Genomic DNA, 27,865 nt, shown 5'->3' on the forward strand with positions numbered 1-27,865 from the left:
TTGGATCTAATGATCTCAAATTTGTCTTTCTGAATTTGTCATACTCAAAATCAGAGAATACTTTTAAGAATTCAGCCTGGAACGCCTCCTGTATAATGGGGAACAGATGGAGACATGTGCAGGGTGCTGTCAAACCACAGAGTAACACAGGTTGTACTTTCAATGTACTGTCTAACTGCAGCATTGTTAATAAAACAAGAGAACTACAAAGGAAATAAAACCCAACTGTCTTAAAACAAAATAAAAATGCAATAACTCTACACTCTCCTATAAGATGCATGGAAGTTGCCTTTTACATCAACTAAACCAGTAATTATTTATTTATATCACCAGTAAAGGGACTGCTTCAGCTGCATGAGAAGGTAACTTCTCCACTCCATTTTCTCTTTGTATCTTAGCTCCAGGGAAATTTATTTGTAGAAAAATCTGCAAAGGAGCGTTCTCTCAAGGCCTGCTTTCCTGGTTTTTCATGTTGCTGGCTGCCCATGAACCTATGGGAGCCATTAGGATCATCTGCTGGAACGCACAGGGAACAGCTGTGTCTCTCCATTGCATTCAGCACAGGCCTCAGCCCCAAGCTTCACATCTGCTCACTTGGAGAGATCAAAAACACTAAGACAGGAGAGGACAACCAGTTTGCAAACACTGCAGTTCCCTTTACATATGTTGGCCATAAGTGTGGGATGTAAATCTCCCCTTACAAAAGGGAAATAAAGTGTCATCTAAGCTGGTACCAGCACATGTGGCAGAAAAGGCAAAATGCCAGCTGGCCTCAGTCCTCCTTTCCTTTGTGTTTTCTACATCTTAAGCATTATCAATCATTTGAGGTTTGTTTCAGACTGTACTCATCACAGACAAACGTAGTTACTTAGAAACAACCTGTTGCAAGTTAGAATAAATATACAGGTAAGCATTACTGGGAGAGAGAGAGGTTAAACATGAACTATGCACCACTTTAAATGATAGTTATATGCAAGAGAAATAACTGGGGAAAAAAAAAACAAAACCAAACAACTGTGGCACTGTGGTCTGAGGTTATAAATCATCACACTGCATAAAATCATGAGTCTCTGCCTTTCCATTTCTTCCTTTTATTTGCTGTGCACTTGAGGTATCTGTATTAATTCCAAATTTTCTGAAGGTACAGAATTGAAATTTGGCTAAGCCAAGGAGACAGTGATCAGTCAGAGCAACACAGAACGTGGTTCTTTAAGAAGGTGTGAGGCAGCACATCTGCTCGTGTGCCTGTCAAGCAATAGCAAAGCAATCCCTTCATTCTGACCAGACTATTTTTTTAAATCTAGGAAAAATACAAATACAGTATGAGTAGTAACAGCTGCATTCCCAAACCCAGACATCTGCATTACGCAAAACCAGAGGTCTCTGGTTCTAATTAAAAAGCAAAGCCACCAAAACTCATTTAGTATGTGTTAATTACATGAGATTTTAGTAAGGAGGCATCATTATTATAATAGCTGCATACAACAGTGGTACTACACACCAGGGACTGTCATTAGTGCCACAGAAAGAAAAATCACTGGGGAGTTGTGTAATTGGACCAGCTCCAGCTGCCTGAGGCTGCATGTTGGCAGGCAGATCCATCAGCCTGAATGCAAAGGTGTTTATCCTTCCCCTCCCTCCCAGCACATGAAAACCAGCTGCCTGCACGATGCATTCATTTAAGGTGGTGACTGACAGCTCTGGGCCCACAGGAGAAGGTGAAGCTGTCAAATGCTCTTTATATCTTTAATTGTCTTGCTTGGAAAGAGGCATTAAGCGCATGATCCTAAGACGCAGAGATGTGGTGCCATGGCACTCTGATGAGGCTAAAGGACACGGTAAAGACACATTGGAACAGACAAATAGAAATCTCAGGAGTGTCTTTCATTAATTCTGCCCTCGAAAAGAAACAATCCCAACCAGCTCCAGCTAAGAGCCTAGACTCACGATCCAGTTACCGTGATTGAATTACAACTTATCAGCTGAGTGGTGGCAACAGTTCACATGTGCACTTGTAACATCTCACAGAATAGAGCTCGTTTGACGCAGTTTTATGGTGGGAAAAGCCAATTCAGATTCCTTTTCAAGTGCCACAAGCAAAAGCACACAGACACCAGGGGCTGGTGACTCATTACAGGCAGCAACTTGATCGACTTTGAGACCTAAATAACTTCTTGGGTCTGCAGAGAGAGGTACACAGGGAGGGATTTGCTCACTGATGGAGAACCAAACGCTGCAGCATCATCACATACACAGTACATCTCTACTAGGAATCAAAATGAAAATGCTGCAGGAGCTCAAAAGGAATTCTCTTTAAAAAGAAAACCCCAAAATTGCAGCTGTTACAGGCAGCAACCTATTGTCTCGCTTTAATATTTCTTTCAGTCCCCTACAGAACACAGTTCTCTCTGCAGGGCCCACCGTTTCATCCATAAAGGCTAACGAGGCTGAGCCCAAACAAGAACAGCTCTCTGCAGAGGATGGAACACGGGCGCTGTGCAGGGTAGCGGTGGCCGTCCGTCACTCAGAGCAGCGTGCCATCTTGTGGCAAGGCGCCTGCACATTGCTGTGCCACAGCTGGCAAAGTCAAAGCTCCGAGGTGAGTGGGAAAAAGGGAGGGAAATGTATTTGAGAATGTATGTCTTAAATGCGTAAGAACGTAAAAGAGCTGCAGAAAAAGCTTTGGGAGGAAAAGGCCAAAATGGTATCAATATGAGGATTTCTAGAAGGGAGCTCCAAATGCATACAGCCAGGGCTTGTACTCTCTAGGGCCTTGAGATCAAACGAGTGGGAACATAATGCAAAATTTGTTTGATCTGAAGTACAACTACACATTGTTCAGAAATATTTAGCAACATCTGGCTGGGCTATGGAAGATGGTTCTGTTAACACTTCCTAAATAAGATAGAAGCAATCAAAATCTGGAGTTCAAATGTGGGGGTGAAGGAAATCTGAAAGCTCAAACCTTGAAGATGAAAGACAAATGAAAAAGCAACACAGGTAAAAGTAAGGAAGAGAATGCCTACAACTGGATGCAGTCTACATTATACATTCCCAGTTATTGCCTTGTAATAAGTTTTGAGACTTACCCACTGCTTCTTCTTGGTCTGGGAAATCAGCTGCTTGTGCTGGCCCGCTAACTTCTTAATTTCTTCTAAAAATTCTTCTTTGCACTTCTCCTTTACTTGCTTACATTTTCTGTCCATCTCTCCTTGTGCATTGGCCACGGCTTTATTTACAGCCTGCCTTTTCTCTTCTTCCATCTCTGTACGCAGCTGCCATAAGAAAGTAATTCAGCAAAGCAAGTCAGTGCATAGCTACTGGAATAAATCTATCTTCTTTAAGCCCCTAATACTGTTGTGAGTGGACCAGTTCAGACTTAGATAACAAATTTTTAGACGTTACTGTTAGACAAGAAGATTCAAACAAATTTCAGCCAACCTCTTTAATGTTTAGGTCAGAAGTTTGATGGAAGAAGGAATGTTTATGAATAGCATTTAAACAATGACATTGTTTACAAACACACTTGACAATGGAGACAAAGAAAGGTTTTGGCAACAGATAATCATGAATGAACAATCAGTTTCACTTTTGGATCACAAACTGATTTTACTAGACTAGAATCAGAAGCAGCAAGAGTTTTCTACTTAAACTAAGGCCTGCTGGTAAAGAATTTGTCTGAAAAGCAATACTGAAGACTATTTTTATACGGTCTCCTTGAAAAAGGTTTTTTACCTACTTTCTGACGGGTAGATGCTATTAAAGTAGAAAAGAATGTAGAAAAAAAATCCTAATCCCACTCCTCCTCTCCTCAAACCAGGGCGTAGGTGGTGTTTGACAAGTGTTACCTTTTCCACTGCCTCTCGCACAACTCTCTCAGTTTCTCTTTTGTGATCAGCTTTCATCCTGTCCTTGAAATCATTAAAGATTTTGGTGTATTTGTCATGGCACATGTTCTGACACACTCCATCATTATTGGTCTGGGTGCTCCGGTGCAGCATTTTTGGAGAAGAGGCACTTAACTTCTTGGTCTGAGTTGAGACTGAAACTTTTTCAATGGGCTGAGGCATTGTGGGAATTTCCTGGCTTGAACTTACTGCTTCAGTTTCAGGTTCTGGCTCCTACAGAGAAAGAACAAACTTGCAAATCCAGGTATCAAAACAGAATAAGTTAACTCTCAATTCTCTCTGGAGAAAAAATGTTATCTGATTAACAGCAGCACAGCTGACGTGAAAGGTGTTTGCTGACACTGGGTAGATGAGCTTTCTGGGGAGGCTTTTCTGACCCAGAGCTAGGAGCTCTGCTGAAGGAAGCCACACTCACCCTTGCTTCCCTAAAAGTACCATCAACCTCAACAAAAAGTACCAGCTCCCCAAAGGTACCATACCAGATCACTGAAGACTCAGTGGCACCAGTAAAGGATTACTACAGTTTTTTCCCCCTACCATTCTTCCTGAAGAGACAGTATGGCCACAGTGCCTCAACTTTTTTGGCAAACCCAGGGCTTACTCTGGCCCAACAGGCTCTGCTGGAGACTATAATATTCCATTTATTTCATAGAACTGCTGCAAGGATTGATTAGTACTTCAAAGGTGCTTTGAAGATGAAAGACTAATGAGCGTCTAAGTCTTGATTCCAATAACATAGAACTTGGATGACCACAGAAGCTTTCTGTAATTACACAATTATCAGGAAAGAAATCATAGTTACTGTAATGTACTGTATTTAATTTAGCTCCCTATGTTATTACAGTGTAATATTGATTGTTTCTGCTCTTTAGAACAGATAAAGCAATACATTTGCAAATTCTTGGTGATATTTGAAGTAGCTCAAGACACGGATGTACTTTGTTTTTTTAACTTACATTTTTAAAAGCTCATCTAACAGTGTGCAGACAAAGCTCATAGTCCTTAATGCACCAGACTTGCTCAGGACTGGCTTTTGTGCTTGACAGTGTGATGAGGTACATGGCACACCAACCAAAATGATGCATATTCCCTTTTGCAACCAATTACTCTATAATTGGTCACTTGGATTGACTTCAGGATCACTGGTAAAGTATGAAAAGAGCTAAGAAGGTAAATGTTAAGACAAAAATACTTAAATTACAGAATTTGCTTGATAGAAAACACAATTAGGATGATTAGACATCCTTAAACTGTAGTCTGGGAAACATGCCACTCTCCCTTTCTGGCAGTCCCAGGGGAACTATGGTCACATCCACACTGATGAAGGTGCCTTGAAGACACAGTCCTGTGGGATCAGATACAATATCAGTATTTCAGGCATCAGGGCCTTCCCACATAGCTCTGATGCTGAAATACATGAACCCTCCTCTGTAGTAGGGACCCAAGTCCTGTGCATATGTGCAACTTTTCCTCATTGTTCATCATGCAGCTGAAACAAGGACAAGAAAATGCTTTGAAACTGGGACTAATGCTAGATTTATGACTGCCTAAGCAACTGCCCCCTTGTGTGCAAGGATAATAACACAGTTCTGTAGTTACATGACCATGGGTTAATGTTTCCCCCAGTTCATTCAGTTTGTGAGGTGGATAGACAAGAAAGGAAGTCCCATGGACAAGTCTGGTTATGGTATTTTATGAACTTAATATTCTTGATCTTGCAAAATACTTTTGAATTGCTTTTGTTTGTACATTTACTTAGCAAGTAGAACTGACTCTAAAAAAATCTTGTAGACTGACAGTGGATTTAATCATGATACAGAATATCACCATAAAGACACCAGTGGCTGGAATCTGGCATGTATGATTATGTTTGTTAGCAAGGAGAACAAAGCTATGGAGCTGGAATTTCTAAGATTAGTGTTACAAAATCAGTAAAAAGTGAAAGAATCCAAAGGTGCACCTATTACAACTTCAGCAACTTTTTATGTTGCTATCTCTGCAACATTACAACCTCTGTAATTGAGGTTACTTACTTCTTTTTTGAGTTCCATACTCTGGTTACGTCGTCCTTTCTTTGCTCGTGGTTCCTGAGTAACCTTCAGCTGTGAACATTATGAAAAGAACACTGAATCATTCCAAACAATAGTTCATATGAGTAGCATTCATTGTAACACGAACGATGTGTGTCTTCTTTGTATTTATTTGCAATTACTTAATTTAGCAAACAGAAAGTTCTTAAATAACAAGTGCACATGGTAAACTTTCTCCATTATCAGTGATAACTATACTCTGATAAAGGAACAAAAACTCACAAATGTTCTAAAATGCAGTATGTATTTTCTAAAATATCTGTAATCATTCTTTGCTTCATTTCACATGCAAATTCAAACCCTTGTTTTCCAGAATATTCTGATATCAGCAACTCATAATTAGGTAGCAGATCTTGTTGAAGCTAGAAAGCAACAACTATCACAAAGAAAACATGCATAAAGAAAGGCAGTAAGATTACTGAGACTTGCTTTAATTATTATTGTATACATGAAGGGTTATCAGTACTTCATCCCTAAAACAAACCCAACAATATCTAATAAATAAAAGAAGAATTAAGATCTAAGTGAATGGTATATCATCTTACAGTTCCTTACAGTGAAGCCTTTGAAGCATCCATCTAGCATCAGTACAAGAATATTGCAGATTACTCTAAAGCTCTGAGTTTGATGGCTATTCTTATGTTCCTCTATTTGGAAACCAATGAAGCAGGTACAAGCATTAATCAAGTGAAGGATGAACAGGTGAGACAGGATAGAAAATATGCAAATGGACACTTTAAAACCTGAAAAACTGGGGAAACTGTTACCTGTCATAAATTTTGTGACTGTTTTCTTGTTTCATTTTATGCTGTTGCATGACTGTATATACAAAATTAAATAAAGGGAGCTACAAAGGTTTAGTCAGGTAAACTAACCAAAACAAAAATATCTTTGCTAAGACGCATCCCCATAAAGCAACATCCAGTTTTATGAGCCGTAAGTTTTTAGACACAAAGTAGATGACAGACTTGTTTGACTAAAGGGCAGAGAAGAGGGTCAAAACACAATTCTTTTGAAATACAGATTTAGAGAGATGTTGATAGTTTCAAATGAAGAAAGAAGATGATGCCAGTGAAGAGGTTGCCAAAAATACAGTGAAGCATCCTGCAAGCTATGAAAAACTTCCTGCCAAGTCAGTGACTGCAAATATAAAACACTCTCTTGGACACAAAATGACTAGCAAGGCCCGGCTTTGATAAGGGAATTTCCAGTGCATAGTTTTCTATCTTGTCCCTCTGTGCATTTCAGATTTGTTAAGGCAGTGTAATTTTTCTTATTTTGCAGAATTATTTTGGAATTACTTTAATTAGTTGCTGGTCACATGCTCCTGAAGTGCAGTGTTTGCACCTGACTTTACTTGGACTTTCTAACAGAGTCATGGTTGGTGTTGCTCAGGAACTGGTAACACAGAATACAGTCCTGAATGAACACACTCCAGCTGTGAAAAGGCAGAACAGCTCAGGGCTGTCCCTTGATGAGAGTTCAGGAAGGCAGTGCTGCCATCCATCTGACATCCATGACATGAACTTGAACATGCCTGCTTAACTTCAGAAATCTTGGTTTGTTCTCATCAAGGTGGTGTAGATGACAAACATTTTGAAACTTCTCAGAGGTCATGCAAGAAAAAGAGGGAAGAGAAAAAAATGTATATTCTTGCTATCACTAAGCTACAAAACATGGGGAAAGTAAATCTTTGAATCTTGTTACAGTCACCATAAAACTGCAGACAGAGCACAAGGCTAATTTAAAAGTAATCCAAGGTATGTCATGTTTGTACCCTATCCTATAATAAATTTCTCTGGATGCCAACATCGTGATGGTACTCACTTGCTCATTGCTGGTGGAGGAGATACTTGACTCTGCCTCCTCTTCCCCTTTATCCTCATTCTTTGATTTCCAGAATCTCCCCTCACGAAGAAATCGCTGGTGCAGTTCCAGCTCATCACAGGCCTTCTTCCAACCCATGCTGCGTTTCACGTGCAGCCGATGGATGTTAACTGTGATATCCTGGATGTTTTCAGAGGGGATCCAGGCCCTGTTGAATAAACAGACAGGTTGAGAAACACAAAATAAGGATCAGAGATCTTGACTTAAAAAATGGACTTCTAAAGCAGTTTTTCAGAGTGGCCAAGAGCTGACAGTTCCTATTCACACAGGATCTTCCTATGCTTGACACATTTGAAAAATGTGACAAATTAGACACTGATGTTATCATAAGCACTTATTAGCTGTGCATGCTGAAAGTCTCTCTTGCTTTTGATGAGCTACAAACATCTATAGCTCCAAAAGGAGACCCATCAGCTGCCTGTTCTCTTGCTAAATGCTCTGTCAGACACAGAAACATCTTTACTGAAGATTCATTTGCTAATCCAGTTTAGCCCTTGACCTCTCCTAAAATCAGCAAGGCATGTACCAAATTATCACTTCTTTGAATATAGATACTCTGTGGCTTGGACTCCTGTCTATCAGGACTGAACTCAGAGACTGTCATGCTCTTTTGGGCTGAATTCATACCAGTGATACGGCTCCAAAAGTACTTTGGTATTTTCAGAGAAAGTCCTCATAGAGAATGATGGGCAGCTTTTGACATTTTGAAAGGTTACACTATGTAGCACAGGATATTAAAGAAAAAGAGTTACTGCCCTGCACATCTACATAAAAGAGTAAACAATGTAATAAATTAATTGTCCATGGTTAGATTCTCAATTATTGTAACACAAATATCACTTCGTGAAGTTACAGAAACAATTCTAATTTACACCTAGTGGAAATTTGGCCTTCCATTTTTCAAGGAATGACTCTCTAGCAAAATCTATTTTGCCTTTTCTGCCAGCATACACTTCAGAAAAATTACAAGTACCTGATCCCACAAGTCATGCTACTTTCTTCAATAGTTTGAAGCTTTGTGAACTTAATGCCACAATTACTAATGAGGTAATTTTCTTTTCTGTAATTTTTCTTTTATTGTGACACAAATAAAGACGTATCCACTTAACACCTAACAGAAAATCTTGGTAGTTCATGCACAAATTAAAGCATATTAAAGTTAGATCAAAAGCAATTTAAATGAACAGTTTCATCGAACACTGTTACTGAATCCTCTGGACTTTTTGGGATGCTGCAAAATATATACTTTCCCAAAAACCATGTGTTAATTTGCAAACATTTATATACTTCTGCTCACATATAGGCACATAAATTAAACAGCAAAAAAAATCAGTACATCCACTGTAACAACGCTACTATACCCTTCCCAAATGCTGAACAAACAAGTGGATTTGGAAGTAAAAATTGGGAAGTTTCCAGTGTAAAGAATTATTCTCTGAAATTGCCAACCAGCTCACAGCAGGAATTCCGTCAGTGTTCCAGCAGTGAAACAGAAATATTTGTGATGTATATTATATTGCTAAAACAAAACAAAAAAACACACAGTGTGACTGTTCAGAAGAGGACACTGCACAAAGTCAATACTGCTGGTAGTATGAGAGCATTTCTGTCCAATTTTTACCTTGGACTGGATTAGCAGATTGTTATTGCTTTGAAAATACAGTTCTCTGCACAGAAGTTCATTGGCTTTCTTTAATTAAAATGGCATTAAGTAACAACTCTATCACAACTGTGGAAAGGGACTCTCTGAGCCATTTGGCAACTTTGGATGTGTTAGACTGAGCTTTAAATTTTCTGAAACAACTGGCTTGCAACTAGCTGAGCCAGGACTCCCAACAAGATACATGAGATAAACTCAATCTAAGTATTATTTTTAGAAAGCAACACATGGAATAAATAAATTACCTTTGGTGGTGATGACCAAAAAAGCGAACATCAACTTGATTGTCCTCCTTCTGCATGACTTTGGCTGGCCAAAACCCAAAGCCTTTCATTTTGGCCCAAACCAACTCATGATTAGGTATCTGAAAAAAAATGTTTTATTTATTATTGGATATGAAGCATTATATTAATTTCTACCACAAATATTTTACTGTAATGCTATACTAGTTTCTTACAAATATGGTTGCTGTTTATATCTAATGCTTGTTTTCATTTTTATCTTCATACAATGCATATTTCTCTGTAAGATTTATCGCTTGGATTATCGTCAAAAAAAGACTATTGAAAACATATATCTTAAGCATCCCCCAAATTAAACTTGTCTTTGTCCTTTCCTAAAGTTTTATTTCTGTAAGCTCCTTATTTTCTTGTGAAAGTGATTTAACTGTCTGATAATCAAGTTTATTACACGTATTTGATACAGCCTCGCACTTCAACCAACATTTTGCTTGTGTTAAATATCTAGACTTAAGAGAGTCTTAATTATACATCTGAAACATGCTTACAGAAATGGAATATTCAATGCATTAATGAGATCAAACTGCAGGAATTTAGGCAGAAAAACAAACAAATAAAAATACTTGTCAGCAACATACACAAGGATAGCAGAACCAATTGTCAGGTCGTGCATTTGACAAATAAAAACAGTTCTTGCAAAGCTGCAGTTCATCCAGCTGAAAAACAAAAACAGATATGAATAAGCTCCAAAAATCCTATTTGTATGAGCTCAGTAGTGTAAGTGGCAGAATTTTTCAGTCCTGCTTGCTAATTGGGTGGCATTACTTCTGTGCAACAAGGTGTGAAAATGAGATGTCTTAAGAGCAGATGAAAGACAAGATGCAGAAACGTTATTCATACTTTCAAAAAACATGGGGGAAGGGCTTAATTGAACACTTAATGATTTATTAAAGCTAAAATGCATAGTTATTAAATTCATCAAAATTTAAAGCACATTTTGAAAGAAAAAATTCTACTGAGCAAATTGTGACAGCCACCTCATCTTTACTTTCTGGTCTCCTCTGAATATTGATAAATGTTTTAATGACAATTACAGAATTTGGTAGGAATCCCACTTCCGACTGAAATTATACAAGCAAGTACAATTATTTCTAGTCCAATAATGTATTACTGTATTATTTCAAAACTAAAACTTGAATATCATTTTATCCAAACGATAGTCTAGTTGCAAAAAATGGAAAAGCAATTCTGAATCAGTAGCTTGAACTTCAAGTCCTTGTTTTCAGAACAGGAAGAATCTTAGCTTCTAAAGCAAAAATTAAATAGTATGTCTGTATCTTGGTTACTTGGTGCTACTTACTTCATGACAAGTGTCTTTGTAAAGCATCCTCGCTATGTCAGCTTGTTCACTGTCCGCTATAAATTAAAAATAAATGCTATGAACAATCACAGTATGATCACTGTGCTCACGAAGATCTGCAGCTGCTATGACTTTCATGCTGCAATTGTCTTGCTTTAGAATGCAAAACATAATTCAGCCATTTGGATAACACCTCCATTTAAAATTTTCTAATGATCAGTTCTATATTTGCTTGCTCTTTTGTGTTTATAATGCAAAAACACTATCAGAAGCTTTTAAACCAAACAGTACAAATATAAATCTGAGGAGCAGCAGCAGCAAGACACGGTTGCTCTAAATATGGATCCAGTTTCTTTCTTTGCTAAAGTCTTACCAATTGCCCTAAGACATGCTTCTCTGCAGTCACCACTGGAGTGAACACAGGTACATCTCATAAGTATTTCTTCTCAGACAATGCTTCAGAAACTGTTTATCACTATGGGTTTTCCTTGACACTTGTATATGTCTCTATTGGCACACTCCCTCTCTTAGCGCTCTCCCTTCTAGCAACAGTGTGGGTTGCCTGACACTGCACACAGCCTGGTCCCAGTTCCCCTGAGCTGTCTGCGTGGGAGAACCACAAACCACATCCTTCCTGAAAAGACAGCTCTGGAGAACTTTGTTCCTGGACCTGGCTCTGACTTCTAGAAGTGGTGGTGGTGCTTCTACCTACCAGCTATATCGTCACATCTTACTAAATGATCCCTAAATTCCCTCAGTGGCTTGCAGCTTTTCTGATGGTCCTTTTCTGATGGCACCAGTATTTTTAGGGGGATGTAGACATATCTGCTGTTGCAATAAGGCAGATATTAGCAATGTTTTTGCTGACACAGCACATCAGAAACTGTACCTCTTTCTACTTTAGAGCAACACGTATTCCGGAAGAAACCTGTATATAGATTAATTTGTGGTTTTGGTAGCAGAAGAAACAGGATGGCAAAGTTGCAAATTCCCACTGACAGGTTTAGCTGAGAGGATGAAAATAAGCATGTAGCAGGTGGGCAAGAACAGACCCTGCAGCCAACCAAGTCCTCTCATAGCTTTCTTTGATTTGTAAGGGCTTTCAAGTAACTTCATCTAAATTTAAGATTATCAAATACCAAAACCAATCTTGAACATGTGAGCTTCCTATTGACAAAGATAAATCAAATAATGCGAGTAATAAATGTAGCACTTTACCTCCATAGAAGATGACTGTGTTGTGTAGAAGCAGCTGCGCATCTGCTTTGAACTCCTCATAACTCCTGTACTTTCCTTCATTTACTTTCTATATAAAAGAAAACAGGATTGTGAAAAGACTGCCAAAGTGCTGTACCTGTTTTCCATGAAGGCAAAAAAGTCTTCATGGAAATCTGCATTATCAGACACTGCCTTTCCAGCATATAGAAGTAATACTTACAGCTGTTTGACATGGTTTGTTAGTACCTGAACACTGGCTGCATTGGTTCCTTCATGCAATGCTCAGCAGTAAAATATGTGCTTTAATGTTTGATTAAGTTCAAAAAAACAACCCTCTTGGTTATGACAGGGTAAATTTGGAGCAGCAAGATGTGATCCAGAATGCTTGTTCAAATAAAGGTATATTCCCTGAGGTGAAGATTTTACACCTTAAAATACATGCCGTTTTCAAATTGACGTTGACTGCTTTTATACTTCTAGGATTTTCACTTGACAGTGAGTGCTTTCTGATGCAGGCTGATTGCCTTAGTCTTCCAAATCCATAACAAAAGCCCACAGGGAGCCACGCAGATAATTTACCTAGTAAGATCTTTTTTCTAGTTAGGAATGCAGTCTTTTCTCTTATGCTCTTTGAAGAACATCTATGAGAATTCCAATCACTAAACAAAATGTCTTCAATTTCTGGGATGTTATCAAGGCCAAAAAGACCCTTTGTGGAAGTGGGTCAAGGTGACACAATGAAAAAGAAATCTAACCTATTTTTAGTTTCAGCCACTTCAATCCAGCCTGTAATGGATGTCTCCAAAATTGTCAGCATAGCTATTGTTTATCCATGTTTTTCAATAACAATAATAAAGCAATATTTATTTACATCTATGTTTGTAAAGGATAATATATGTTAGCATGTCATAGCAATCAAGTTACAGCAATAAATAAAATGATATGCTATCCAGTTTGGTCATGTGTCGATTTACACAAGTCACAATCAGACCTTCTGTTCAGGAGAAAAAAAAAAGAGAACATACTAGAACTTTATTCTTGGAACAATTAATGCAAAACAGATGTTAAGTGAATCCTGTTTTTTTGTGATCAACAAAATGATTGGTTCTTTATGAATCATTCAGATGTTTCTAAAGTTGACATCTACACAATGCCTCAATAGTTAAAAATGGAATATAGTCAAAAACATTGGGCCAGATATGCAAACACAGGCACTAAAGACCATATTCAATGACTCAGATAAAGCATGCTTTTTAAAAAAGATTTCAGCTACCTGCAGCTCCTCGTAAAACCCTAATATGAAAGAAATTGACAACACTCTATGTCTGAAAATCAGACACCACTCAAGACATTTTCACTTGGTTCCCTGTTTATAAAGAAAAGTATGACATTTTAAGCTCCTATATTCAATGCTCAGTTTAAAGTTGAAGTACTCATCATAATGAACATTAAACAGGATTGTGCTTTAGTTCTTAAGGTTTATCTTCAGTGTTAAAAGGCACCTAAACAGTGTGGAAGTTAGAAAGGAAATCACTCTACCTCCTGTATAGTAGGAACATCAACAGCTGAGTGCACCAGCCTCCTATACATTGGGTGTTTGTTGTCCTTCCCTTTCTTGTTTAGATCTATAGCCTGAAAGGACCATGAGACAGTACAAGTTATTGCATTGAGAATCTGCTTAAAACATAAACAAAAGATTAAATAATTGCAACAGCTTGGAATATATCAGGTGGAGAACAGACAAGTCTCAGCTGCAGATCAGCAGTCTTACACATTACGTGCATCTCAAACCTGAAAAATATCAGTTTCAAAAGAGCTATGGGCCCGCTGCATAAACTGTTCCTGCCACAATTATATTAATCTTGGTGAAGAGACATGATAAGTGTATGTTGAAACACACGCACTGCTTATGACAAGGGAAATAAAACGACACTCTCTTGTAGGCCTTCTTCCAGCGCAGCCACACACGGCCAGCTGCACTGCATCCCCTACAGCACACAACACTTTGCCAACTGTCCCTGTTTCAGACTCACCCGCTCCTTCATACGAGAGACTATGAACCGCAGGTATGTGCTCATCTCTTGTTTACTTGTGTTTTTCTTCTTGATGCTCTGTCAAAGAAAAACACGATCATATTATTTTAAATTTGACTTCAAAGTTCATCCAGCAAACATTTTCTCAGCGTCACAACATTTTTTTGAAAAGGTAATTTGGGATCAAACTATATCAGGAGAATTTTTAGGGGGAAATCTTTTCAGGGAAAGTGGTAACACTAACAGGTTATAACAACCATACATGCTGCTTTGAATTATGACTGGGCTGAGGACTTCAGCTATATAAAAATCACCAGTTTTATTTCTACCTATATTCATACTATTTTGCCAGAACTTTTCATATAAAAAAAACATCTTATTAGAATAAAGTAATGAAGAAAGGCATTATAGTTTATAAATCATCTTTTTCTTCATTAGCAAAGCATTACATTATCAGTAAAATAAATTACTTCTAAGAGAATATCCTGTACTATCTATAATGTGCTTACTAGGCAAACAGACACCATGTGGGATGCACTCAAACACAGGACTGCTCCAGCCACTAAGAACTTGCTGCTCAAGAAATACAGCAGTTAGTTTTTGTGATTCTTCCTTCATAAAACCTAAACCAGATTTTGGAGCACAGTTTGCTTCTTTTTAAGTTCAGGATCCAGAAGTTTTAATCCCCAGCTCGGACTAGTGCAGATTCTTATCCCTACCCTTCAAAGCCAACTCAGGCTAGAGGGAGCTTTTCATGCAGAGAACATGCTGCTACATAGAGGTTGGCTCTAAGGTGCCTAACTTTCTTACAAAATAGCCTTTCCAAACCCAGGCTGCTGGCTGTGCACAGTACTACATGGCCTTACAACAGCTGCTATCTCTTCTTTGTTCTTGCCTATAGGAGCTCCTCAAAACAAAAGTGCAGTGAAATAGCAGCGTGGGTTCCAGGCTTATTGTCTGGCAGAGGTTTTCGACTGCTTACATCTTTAGCAAAAATGTTTACTTCTCCTCAAAACTCTGAATGCAACGAGTGCCAAGCTGAGTTCTCCCATTCTGTGCCTTCAATCATCACCTGTATGCAAAGTGTGGGGACCAAACACTTTGAGCTACACCTGCCTCTTCAAACTTTGATTGTCTTCAGCAGGATCCACATAACTATGTATGACTGCTGCTTAGCAAACAATATTAGGTATGATGTACATGAAGTAATAGTTTGCCACATAGTACCACACGGGTACTTAATGGGTAACTAAGAGAGGTTAAGAGGCTTACAAACTATTAATCAGTAGAAGTGAGGTTTTGGGTTTTTTTTTTTTTTAATTATTCATAACAGACCCTGAACACAGACAGAGGGAAGATATGTGTTGAGCACAGAGCAACTATTTTTGCATATTTACTTAGCAGAGCACAAATTACATGCTAATACAAAAAAAAAAAAGACAAATGGATAGAAATTTGATTTCTGATTGAGTCTGCTCTGCTTTCATTCCTTCTGAAAGACACTGAAGACACTGAAATCACAGACTGGCCCTGGTGCTACAGCAAGAGTGTAACCTATGCATCTCAGGCCTGCACTTATTACCTCCTTCTCAAATTAAATAAAATCTGTACATAGCACTACCTATGAAGGTGTTTATTCAATTGTTTAGCAGTACACATAAAATCATCAGTCTGTGCTGAAAAATTTCTACCTCACCATTGCAAGCTACAGAGTGTACCTTCAATAACCTCTGCCCCATAATCATGAACCTACACAGACACTGCTGTATGCAAAGCAGCACTACAGCTTTTTCCTGAAAGGACAATGCTGCTGCTGGGCAAAGTGCAATACTGTGGAAAGGGCCAGCAGATCTTTCTAACTCTCCTATCACATTTTAGCATTATTTTCATAGTGTTAATGCTTCCTAGACTGTCTGCCCAGGCTCTGGAATGACACAGAATTTTACTCTGAGCCCTACATTTGAATCACCTGAGTATCTCTTTAAAGTAAACATGGCAGAAAAAGTAATCCGCCACAAGAACATGCATTCTACTCAAATTCAATTATCTATTCAGTTTTGCATAAAACAATATTCCTACTCAGCTGCAACGCATTAAATTTTCTGCACAATGAAATGCAGCTGTCATTTTGTCATTTTAGGCAAGAGTGCTGTATGCTTGCCAATGACGTACCATTTTAACAGGCTTCTAAGGATGCAATAAAATTAACTTGCAGAGACAAGTCTCTTTCTGACACGATTCTGAATATATCATCCCTACTTCAAAATTCATGTAGACCTTTTTTCATGCCCTGATGGGCAACACAGTTTGTAAGAGACTGTGTTAAGATAGACGGTTTACAGACTTATCTTTCAGATCATAATGAAAGATTGATAGCTGGCTTTCTGTCATTATTGATGTCAGCAATTAATATAATCTTAAGCACCAATGAAAATGATATAATTAGCTTGCCAATTCAGGCAAACTTGAATTTCTCTACTTTTTCTTAAATTCTTTATACTGATTTAAGAAAAGAAAAAATAAAAAAGATCTTCAGGTTGTTTTTCTAAATCCTGAAATGTAATGAATTAGGGAATAGAAGCCCATGTGCCAGCACAACGTCTTTTTATGCCAAGGTTACTTACCCTTGGTAGAAATGTATAATTAAACCACTTCATCCACTTTTGAACAAGTTTACTTTCTAGGACATACCTAACACATGGTTTGGAAGCTATGATCAAAAACATGGATTTTTTTTCATAAAAGTAATATGTGTTTTCAAGACTTGTCTTTCTCTGGGATTAGTCAAACTAGACACACTTAAAGAATAATTAATATTAGATGAGTGTTATGGTTTTGTGATTTTTGGTTTTCGGTATTCCACATCATAACATCATGTGGGGCAGTGGGAGTTTAACTGTTGGTGCTCAAGCTCTGGGTACCAGCCTGGAAGAGAAGAACTACATTCCCCAGGGGACTTTGCGGTCACAGAGAGTCTCGAGATACAACTCCTGGCAAGGTCACCTGATGCACTCTTCTTAGCCTGCTCTTCATCGGCTCTCCTCCCTTTTCTCCCTGCTGCTCAACTGGACTGCGCATCTCACCTCAGCTCTCCGCGTTGTGGTGAGGCCTACCCACCTTTCGGACATTCTCTCTCTCATTATATTTGATTTATTAGCTTCAAATTTAATTATATTGTATTATAGTGTGTTATCTTGCATTCCGATACTATATTTAGTAAATTAGTTTGTTTCTCCTCAGATCGTTGCTGCTGTTTTTAATTATTTTGGGGTGCCCTGTTCCCTTTTTCCGGAGGCGCGGATCTGCGGATCCCTCCGCCCCGCTAGTCACGGAACTGGGCCGAACCAGCCCGTAAACCGTTGACAGATGAGGGATATCTTTAACATAAAATCAAATTATATTGTTCTGAGATAAGCAAATTTACCCACTTTCAGGTCCCTTTACAGACAGAGTGATATAAAAGCAAGTACAGATGAAAATTATGTCTTTCAATTTTCTACTTTTAGGAAAGGAAAACAATACTGGTGACTCGTGACATTGTAAAAGTGGCAATGTCTACTGCATACCTTTTCTCACAGTCAGATCTACTAAGACACACTATTGAAAACCTTTTTTAAGAGACTCTTAAGATTCAATCCAACCCAAACAGATCATTTCAGGATCATTCAATATACGTATTGTACTGCTTCTGGTTGGAATGCAGTTAATTTTCTTCACAGCAGCTCTTATGGAGCTGGGTTTTAGATGTGTCACCAAAACTGTGCTGATAACACAGGGATGTTCTAGCTATGGATCAACAGTGTTTGCAGAATATCAAGGACTTCTCTGTTTCTCTGTTTACCCAAGTGAATGGATAGCATGCAAGAAGTTGGGAAGGGATACAACCAGGTAGATAACCCAAACTGACAACAGATATCCTCACTCGTGTAACATCACGGTTTGACTGGCCAGATCTATGGTTGGACTACATGATCCTAGTGTTCTCTTTCAACCTTAACGATTCTACAATTCTCTAATTCTATGGTGCTCAGTAATAAAAAGGAAAAATGGGTGCTTTGTGGAGGTTATCCATCTTTAGCTCAGGTTCTGGCTACTGGTTTACCCATAGGAGGTGCTGAGCAATTGCTTTTGCATCACTTTTTCTGTTTTACTTTGTTTCTTTTCTTCTTCCACTTCTCACCTTGCAAGGTTTTCTTGCTTTTACTCCTCCTTTCCTCTTCACCTGTTCCCACCAAGGAGCAAAGGGGTGAAGCATGCGAGAGGCTGCATGGTGCTCAGCTACCTACCAGGGTTATCCCCCAGCAGGGATTATTTCCAAGTCACACCAACTTATAGTGAAATCAGCAGCCTTTCCTCTTTGAATCATAGTCAAGTGCCAGGCATTGATGTTTACGCTGTGGGCGCAGGAGTGCAACACTTGACCATAGCAATCCTCATGTAGAAGATTCATAACATCTGGTGGGCAGAAGGCCAAAGCTGCAAGCTGACTCTGCTGGGAGGTGCAGGAAATACCTTATATATGCATTTACTCTCTGTGGCACATCTATTTTTTAGAAATTGTTACCTGAAGACTGGATTTATGTTACTGTTTGCATTCATTATCCCAGATTAATAGAAGTGCTTCGCTGGGAAAGAGGGTGGCAATACACTGCACTGTGAAGGTGCAAGTGACTTAGCAACCCTGACATGCACAGTGCAGGAAATCACTGCAAGGCTTTATGAACTCCCTGAGGTCAGCACCAGCTGAGGGGACTCCCAGGAAAAACTCCGTCCTGAAGGAGCACTGTTTATGGTGCTTCACACTCTGAGGTACAGAGTTTTCCTTACGGTCTCTGATTAACCTTTTTTCCCATTCTTCTCTCAACTGTCAGTGTATGCACACACTGAAGAGCTCCACACTAGAGCAGGAAGCCGCTCAGTGATGGATTAAGTGAAGGCTGCTCAGTGACAGACCATCTTTCTAAGTCACCAGTTCCATTTCCAGAAGCAGTTCAGATTTCCAGGGGTGCATCCACAGAGGAGAACTAAGTGTACAAGCCTACCATTTATTCACCAATGTTGTTTATAAGCTCTCTGATTTACCTGCTGGCCCTCCGATTTTTTTAGGGCTTAAATTTACAGAGGAATTTGATGCTAATGCATAGGTATAATTTGTATAAATATGCCAGACCCTATTTATGGAATATGTTCCATCATGTAGTTATTGTACAGGTTCTGGCTGTGATAGTTTTCTACATAGAAAGTTCTAGATCTACTTCACCTCAGTAATCTTCATATGCCTGTATTTCTAATTTTCTATCATTTGTCATTCTCACTTTTCATGTTACACCTATTGCTAACTGTGAACTGCATGATGGAGAATTTTTATGTACCCTATGAAATGTTCACTACAGTACCAGTACTCCAAAACAACCTATTTATGGAACACATATCAGCACAGTATTTCATATCTTAAGCTCTACACTTTACTTTGCTTGCATATGCAGAAAACACAGAAATACTGAATAACCTACTACCACAGGTAAATTGGTTATAATTCCTTGCACAGCACATGCATGACAGATCAATGCCTGATCAGACGTTTGCAAAAAAACCTGACAACAGCAACAACAAAAACAACAAAATAGCCCAGGGAGACAAGTGAAACCAACACTAATTCTTCCTTTCTGTTTCACAAATAAAAAATGTATTCCTCTGGGACAAAATATATCACCATGCATATTTTTGCCTTTCTAAAAAAATATTAAAAAACATTTTTTTTAAGTATTAATCACAGGTAGCTATTTGATCTGGGATCAATTTTCTCCTGTTCAGATTTCTTTTATACATCTATTTTCACAAACAACAACAACAACAAAACACTGCATTTTTGCAGTACTTTATGCAGCTTTGAGGTACTAAATTAACCACTGGATAAGATTAATTTCCTCTCTTTATCCAACCAAAGAGTGGCAATAAGCACACAAGTCTCCTGCATCCTTCAGAGACCCAGCAGACCAACGCTGTATTGCACAAACCATGCCAGTAGTGGGAAAAGGCTAATGCAATCTCTAAGTCCACTTGATACCATGTTTCCCTAGTGACCTATCTACCAGGAATTTTGATGATAATACCAATTTATTTCACTTAAGACAGTGATTAGTCAGCAGTCAGGGAGCATCTTCAACATCTTCAATCACTGCAGTATGGTTTGAGTTGAACTTTGCTTGACTCTTGTCTCCTGCTGAGAATTATGTAGGGTATAAAATATTCAGATTGGTTCCGTGAAATTAAAAAAAAAAAAAAAAAAGCCAAGAATGAGACATTCTTGCTTATGGATGCAGTGGGGAAAAATTGCCAGCAGGGAAACAGAGTTCAGAGCACAGCTTGTGAGGGACTGTTCTAAACGTTACAGGAGAAAAAATTTTTTCAAGTTATGAACAAATCCTTGGCAACGTCCTTTATAAAATGCTTCTGAGTAGTCAAGTGTGCAAGATAAAGCTGCGCAGGTTGATTGAACTAGTACAGCCAGCAATTGTGAAACAAATAATCCAAAGGCTTGCTGACCTTGGCAGCATTACAGAAGCAATCTTTACATAAGAATGAAGTGTTCTTAAATTATTTCTTCCAATATATTAGGTTTCAAACATATGTGCACTTCACCTTGGTAAAGAACTTGGAGATCCCTTGGTAAAATGTTCTATGTCCAGTCACAAGAAAAAAAGTACAAAATATACACATCTCTTTGTCCCTACTTCTTTCCTTGAACATCCGTATTTACTGCAGATAACACAAAGTAAATCCCATTGTCCTTACACGAGATAGTTAAGCTCTGTTATGTCCTCTGGATACCAGCCAGGGTTCTCTAAACTACCATACTATTTTGAATATAGGCCTCTCTCATTCTTTTAAAATAAAATTAGAGCAGTCTGTTCCTAGGAAGCTGGGGGGAAAGCAGTGGAAGAATACTGAAACCTGACACACGCATGCTAATTCTCATCTACACCTCTTCCTTGCTCCCAGGGACTGTGCAAACCTCATTAATCCCAGTTTGCAAACTTAGGGCTTCAAATGAATTGGAGTAATTGTCAGAAGAGATGCCAGCACAAGGGAAAAAGGGATGGCATGGCATTCAAAATGGCAGCATTCTTATACATTGGTTATCACTCAAGGCACTGAGCAAGTCAAAAGTTTCTGGAGCAGGAAGGATGTAACACAACCCCAAACCTCTCCTTGTATAACAAAAAGGGAATCGATAGGCAAAAGGACACACTACATATGGTCTAAGATTCATAACATTTTCTTAAAGGTAAATATTTGTTTAATATCAGTCCCATAATGTATCTCAGAGCTCTAAGATGAAAGTCCAGCTGAGCTCAGAGCAGAGCACCCCACAAATCTGTGCACTCCATATGCAGCGGTTCAGCTCTTCCATTCTGCAGACATCCATCTTACAAGATGCCATAAGCCTCCTAAAACACAAGGTGGCTTAATTCATTTACATTCCCTCTTTCACCAAGTGTCATCTAAAATTGTTTGCAAATTAGAGTGGAGACTGGATCAGGTTTATCTGGTCTTAACTATTTGTAAGAACTATTAATATTTATTATGGGAAACAACAATTATTAAGCTGATTACTTTAAAAATCTAAAAGCAATTCATGTATATACTACCATTCTTTGTTTTTAACAGAGAGAATACTGAGTAGTTAAATTAAATGCTGCTACTTCGATACAGGAGGATACAGTACATGTCTCTATTCTTAACTGCTCGCTCCCAGCCACCAGTATAGTTTTTAATTCCCTAACACTTCCCTTACACTTCTTATTTTTGGTATTTCCCTAAACCCTGAGAGCTCCCACTCTGAGGCAGAAGGTGTCAGGCTTTTACAACTGGTTCTAAGGTAACAGCAGTCAGAAAGTATTGTTTTGAAACAAAACAATCCATATGTTAAAAAGAATACCAAACACAACACTTCTCCGTGCTTAAGAAGCACCAACCCCTAATACTGGTTACAGCAGAGATCATCTGAAGGTCAGTCCGCTGCCCTACAGCTAGACCTCAGCCTTTGGCAAGGAGCTTCCTCTCCCTCCAGCAACCCAAGGTAGAGGGCAACTGGCATTATGCCTTTTATATCAATAATTTTGTCTTACTCACTCATACTTTCTTCCCTGTTGAAGGAAGCCTAGAAATGTGGTGCATTGTGAGAGGCTATGCGGAGATGACAACAGTTAGGAAAAACATCTGGCTGATGCAAGGCTGGGTACCAGCAAACACTTCCATAACGTATGTCTACTCTTCTAACAACACTCAGACAACATACCTGCTTGTTCTTCTAACGTATGTAAGAAATAACTGCTCTCACCTTACTATATTCATAAGAGAAACAACTGTAAAGAAAAAGCAGTATAGATACAGATGCGATGGGTGAAATCTATATTGACTTTTTTCATGCCAATAAATGCATAGGAGTAAATGAAAAGCAGAATTTCACCCCTTTGTTTCAGATACTGCAATTGTCAGCAACATGATTGTGGCTTTATAATGTAAAATATGATTCTAATAAAATAGTAGGAATGCAGTCAAAATACAAAAAAAAAAAAAAAAATTGCATTATGATTCATTAAAATGAGGTTAAGTATAAACAGCAGCATCTTATACAGCAATCTACTTACTCATGTTGAAGATTTCCACAATATACTGCATTCATACATTGCATACATACATACACACATTCCCACACAGTATACTGTGTGCTGTCAAATGTATAAGTAAAACTTGCTGGAGTCTTCAAAAATAACCATCTGCTACATGCACCATAATTTAGTATCTCTGTACAGATGCTCTAGGTATGTACCATTGTTAAAATATTCAGTTCTTTATCCATTAACCTGGCCAGACCATCTGGACACCTTAATGAAACTATTCATGAATACCAACCCTCTAATCAGCACATGAAAGCTCATAGGTACTCACCCTGCAAACTGGGCACTGCCAGTGACTACTGCTGTCTCTAAGCCTGAACTCATCAGACAAACACTTGGAATGATACACACGAAAACACAGGTCACATATCAACACCTCTCCAGGCAAATGGCATTCAAAACAATACCAGTCATGATTTTCTGTTTCCCAGTCCTACAAAAAATACAAAATATTTTGGTATGATATTCTGTCAAAATCTTCAGGAACTAAGAACAAAATTGATATATGTCTTGAAATTCAGCAGCAATTAGACATTATAAACAGTTTAAGAAGTGTATAATGTTTAAAAAACAGGGGAAAACCTACATGCTTAAAGATCTTCATCAATTTAATATGTGCTAACTCAAACAGCATGCGAATGCCAAGTTTTAGCTTTTTCAAGTGTCTGATCGGTAACATAATTTCAAATATAAGCTCTGTCCACAATGAAAAGTTTTGGGTTTGTTTTCTACCTTCGTGTACAACACTGTTGTCGACCTCTCTGTATTAGACTACAAACAAAAGGCTGTGCACTTCAATTGAGCGTACCTATTTCCTCAGACTATGTCCCCTTGGTTTGATTGTTACAGTGTATTTTCAACTGTAATATTCTGAAGGGTGGCCCCTTCCAGTCTTTATTCTCTTTAAACTGACAACTTTTCAGTGTTAAGTTACAAAGAATACATGAAATCATGAACCTAAAATTGCAAGAAATGTTTTTGCTAAGCAATCTCAATACAATTCAAAAAATAGAAACTGTTTCATTTGCAGTGCCCAACAGCACTTATTCCTGAAATGTCCTATAGAAGACAAAGGATGTGGTTCTGCTGATATACAGATGTCTTTAATACACTCTTTCTTGAATATTCAGTCCCAGTGGCCAAATTCTGACCTTTGAAACATGTGCATAAGCTTTGATGAAGTAATTGAGAGTAGCATGCATATAATTTGGAGGCAGAATTTTGCTCTAGGAATCTCTAGCACTAAAACCAGACAGAATTGCCAGTGTTTGTTATCTGAAATGCCATACTTTTCCTTACACTTTGAAGACAAAAAAACTGTCATATCTCAGATTAAATTCCCAATGCCTTTTAATGTCCAAATGTCACTTTTCAGTGGGTTCAGATGTCTGAAAAAAATTACTGCTATTCTTCAAGAATCTTGATAAATATTGGATCGAGCTTTTTTAATGTCACATTGTAAAGGTGGAGTTTGCAACTCCCTCCGCTGGCCTGAACAATCTTTTGTCCAATTCTCTTTTCCCATGCCTGGGAAGCAGAGCCCCTCAGGCCCATAGGTGTCAGGTCCCCTTCATGGTGTGGGGTAAGAAGTGCTACAAAGTGGAACCTCTAGTCCTCAGGCTGAAGCAGCTGTATCCTGTACATAACTCATCTGACCAGAGTCCTCCACAAATACGAGACATTTTAGGACAATCCCAATTAGCTACACTAAAGTTTATACCCATGAATGTTGGAGCAGTAAGTTTAGGAGAAACAAACCAATAAAACACCAAAAAAAGATCCTTAACCAATTTCTGACTCAGACCTTCATTCTCCTTTGTTGTTCAGATTAACAGTGTAACGTGACTTTCTACTGGTTTTGTTTCTTATTTAGTTTTACATATCAATTCTGTGTATCTCAGAATGGCAAAACAATACCACTTAATTTAGCTATAAAGAATGTATTCTCATTTCACCAAATCTTTCCCCTTCAACAAAATCCAGTGGCAGAACACTTCGAGAGTCCTTTCTTTGCAATATTTTAGAAATAACTAAAGATACTGCATTGTAGATGCATGCGGTTTCTCTGCAGATTGACAAAAATGAGGATATTCAATATTTAATGTAATACTTCTTTATGGAACTGCAAGATAAATAAATAAATAAGTGATAAAGGGCCAATTAAGCAGGAAAGGTTTGACTGAAGTTTTATCCAGAGAAAAATCAAATGGAGAAGAGCCCAAGAGATTCTGGCTACTGAGGAATTTTACTGCAGAAAAAGGATTCCAGGATTTTTCCTTTTTATTCATACTGGTTACTTATTGGTATATTCCAGATATTCCATTGTTAGGAAATATGCTGGCAAAGAGATGTGGAATTTAATAAACATAGGGAAACTTACTCGCTGGCAAGAAAAACCATGCGCTCAAGCCAGAAACCATGATGATGTTAAATAAAACACCAGAAGAAGCTTTCTTGAGTAGTCCCAATCAAAAGTTTTGAAAATATCATTAGTTCTAACTAGGCATCACTAGGTTTTTCACAGAGATTTTTAATTTAATGCAGTATATTTAGTACATAAGTATATATAAAACATTCATTTATGCAACATATCCATAAAGTTAATAAAGAAAATAAAAAAGGTACATAGCCCTTGTGAGAAGCTATACTATTAACTTCAATAGCAAGGACAGAGGCAGTAATTTTGCTCCAGCAGCAGGGAAATGTTACTGCTTCTCTCGGTTTGCATGTGTTTGAATGGGAGGAGAATGTGCTCCCAGGAGATTTTTTCGTGCAGGAGACCAGATTCATTTATAGAGCTCAAACTGCCTGCCAGTGCTCGGGGTAGGACAGGTCAACATCCTCCGCCAGCTGCAAACGCGGTTAAGTCTGCATTTACGATATACACCACCAGGTGTCATCAGCCACTCCAAAAATGACTGATTAAAGGGCAACCATTGTAACAACATCTTGAACTGTATGTAACGTGTGAGTAACCACTTCCAGCCCCCAGGAGAGAGAAAAATCATCAAACTAGATACATACATAATGCAGACTAAACTCAGAATTGGAAGTGATATGGATGATGGTGGTGGTTAATATAGCAAACTAAGCTATCCTAATGGAAGACAGAAACGTAATAGAAAATATGACAGAATTCAAAACCACATAGTGCAAAAATTGTTCACCTTGTTTTTTGCTGCTGTCTGGGAAAAAGGCTGCATACCGTAGGCCTTTCAAAATAAAAACAAAACAAACTTTGTATCTATGCTGTAATCCGTCCGATTATCAGGATATACACAAGGCTAGAAAGAATTCATGCACAGTGACCAGGAAATCAATGTTATTTCTAACATCTGGCTGCATACATTTCTTCCTGCATTTCTGGAACGATACCTAATGTTTTAACCACATTCTGTCTCTTTACAACATCCCAGGTACTTATATGATTAAAAGAACCCAACACCCATCTTCTTCCCCATATATACACCCACCACCAGGGAAACTTAGAAATGTTCAAGAATATTAATGATTATTAATCAGTGATACAGAAAGCTGTGTTGGCTTCTGTAAAGTGATTTACAGCACAGATCCCCAATGAAATCAAACTGCATGTGATCAAAGATGAAATTCCCACTTTATCAATAAAACTCACTGTCCTCACAGTTTTACAAAAGGGGACACGTGTTCCTGGGGCCATCCAGAATGAAGGCAGGATCTCCACCATAGGGACTCAGCTTGCCAATATTCTCGCTCCCTGATGAAGGGCAGGGGAAGCCCCTGGGTCACCAAGGGAATCCTCCATTGGCTGGAGCCAGCTGCCCAAGTCCAGTGGTACCCAGGGACTGCCCACAGCTCGAGCAGGATTGGCAGCAGAGCCACATAGCTCAGATGGAACAGGAGGCCTTTCCCCTTTGTTTTACTCAGCTGCCCATTGCATTTGTAGACATACACATTCGCAGGGCAGCAAATGTCTGTTTGGGGGATTTAATAGCCAAAGAGCTACGCTCTGTTAAGCAGAGTGAAATCTTGCAGCAATATGGGTCACTTGTGGTCACTTGTTCTTTATATTCAAATCGGTCAAACATTATATCACAAAGGTCACTTTGCACTGACATAGATAGCAGTCGAGATTTCTCAGCAACATGGACGAAACAAAGCAACAATTCTGAAATATGGCTTAACTTATGACTGACACATAAGCTTACTTTTTCACGATTTGTATTAAGTAGGTTGTCTTAAAGGATATACACATATTTATTCTGGAAGAACAGAAAAAATAACATAGGACAGAAAATGTCAGGCTACCTAGAACATTTGACACTTCAAAAAGAGATAAACCCAACAGAAAAGAATGAATCACCATGTCGTAGCCTTTACTGTAAAATGAAATATAAAGTTGTTGTCAAGGAAAGAATAGTTTTAGTGCATAAAGAAAATGTCCATTATAATGCAAATGTACATGGAAAAGAAATGCTTACTCATTAGTAATGGAGATTTACTTCGCTGTAATTGAAATAGGGAATCTGTATGTTGGAGAATGTGACATTCTGCTGTACAATTTGCATACCATTAAGGAGGAGATGTGAAGCACATACTGACAGTAACATTAACAATAATTTAGAGGTCACAACTACAACAATTAGGCCACTTCCATACCTTACCAATACCATAATTATTGCACCAAAAAAGAGATATAAAAACAAACAGTAACTTTTTATTTTCCTGTAATTTATATGCAGTCATTGCACATGAAAACATTATAACCACTTTACTTAGACTTTGTCTAAAAGGACCACTTTGCCTT

General features: G+C 38.3%; 1 protein-coding gene across 7 annotated transcripts in view; it reads right to left on the bottom strand.

Moving 5' to 3' along the window:
* The window catches only part of ZMYND11 (zinc finger MYND-type containing 11), a 102,836-nt gene that overhangs the window by 4,425 nt on the left and 70,546 nt on the right, over positions 1-27,865 (bottom strand). For 4 of the 7 annotated variants that reach the window (XM_090143121.1, XM_031615976.2, XM_090143122.1 and 1 more), the window contains 12 exons: positions 26,247-26,291; positions 23,351-23,512; positions 14,396-14,473; positions 13,902-13,994; positions 12,363-12,450; positions 11,145-11,200; positions 10,423-10,500; positions 9,791-9,909; positions 7,826-8,033; positions 5,942-6,010; positions 3,849-4,121; positions 3,090-3,275 (listed from right to left, as the gene is read on the bottom strand). In XM_090143121.1, the coding sequence (XP_089999247.1) occupies positions 3,090-3,275; positions 3,849-4,121; positions 5,942-6,010; positions 7,826-8,033; positions 9,791-9,909; positions 10,423-10,500; positions 11,145-11,200; positions 12,363-12,450; positions 13,902-13,994; positions 14,396-14,473; positions 23,351-23,512; positions 26,247-26,291 (1,455 nt within the window). The remainder of the gene's footprint in view (positions 1-3,089; positions 3,276-3,848; positions 4,122-5,941; positions 6,011-7,825; positions 8,034-9,790; positions 9,910-10,422; positions 10,501-11,144; positions 11,201-12,362; positions 12,451-13,901; positions 13,995-14,395; positions 14,474-23,350; positions 23,513-26,246; positions 26,292-27,865) is intronic. The other 3 variants (XM_031615979.2, XM_090143123.1, XM_031615980.2) reach the window with 3 other exon arrangements.

Source organism: Phasianus colchicus, chromosome 6, assembly GCF_987193195.1.
Source record: "Phasianus colchicus chromosome 6, bPhaCol1.hap1.1, whole genome shotgun sequence".
In the NCBI taxonomy this organism is placed as follows: Eukaryota; Metazoa; Chordata; class Aves; order Galliformes; family Phasianidae; genus Phasianus; species Phasianus colchicus.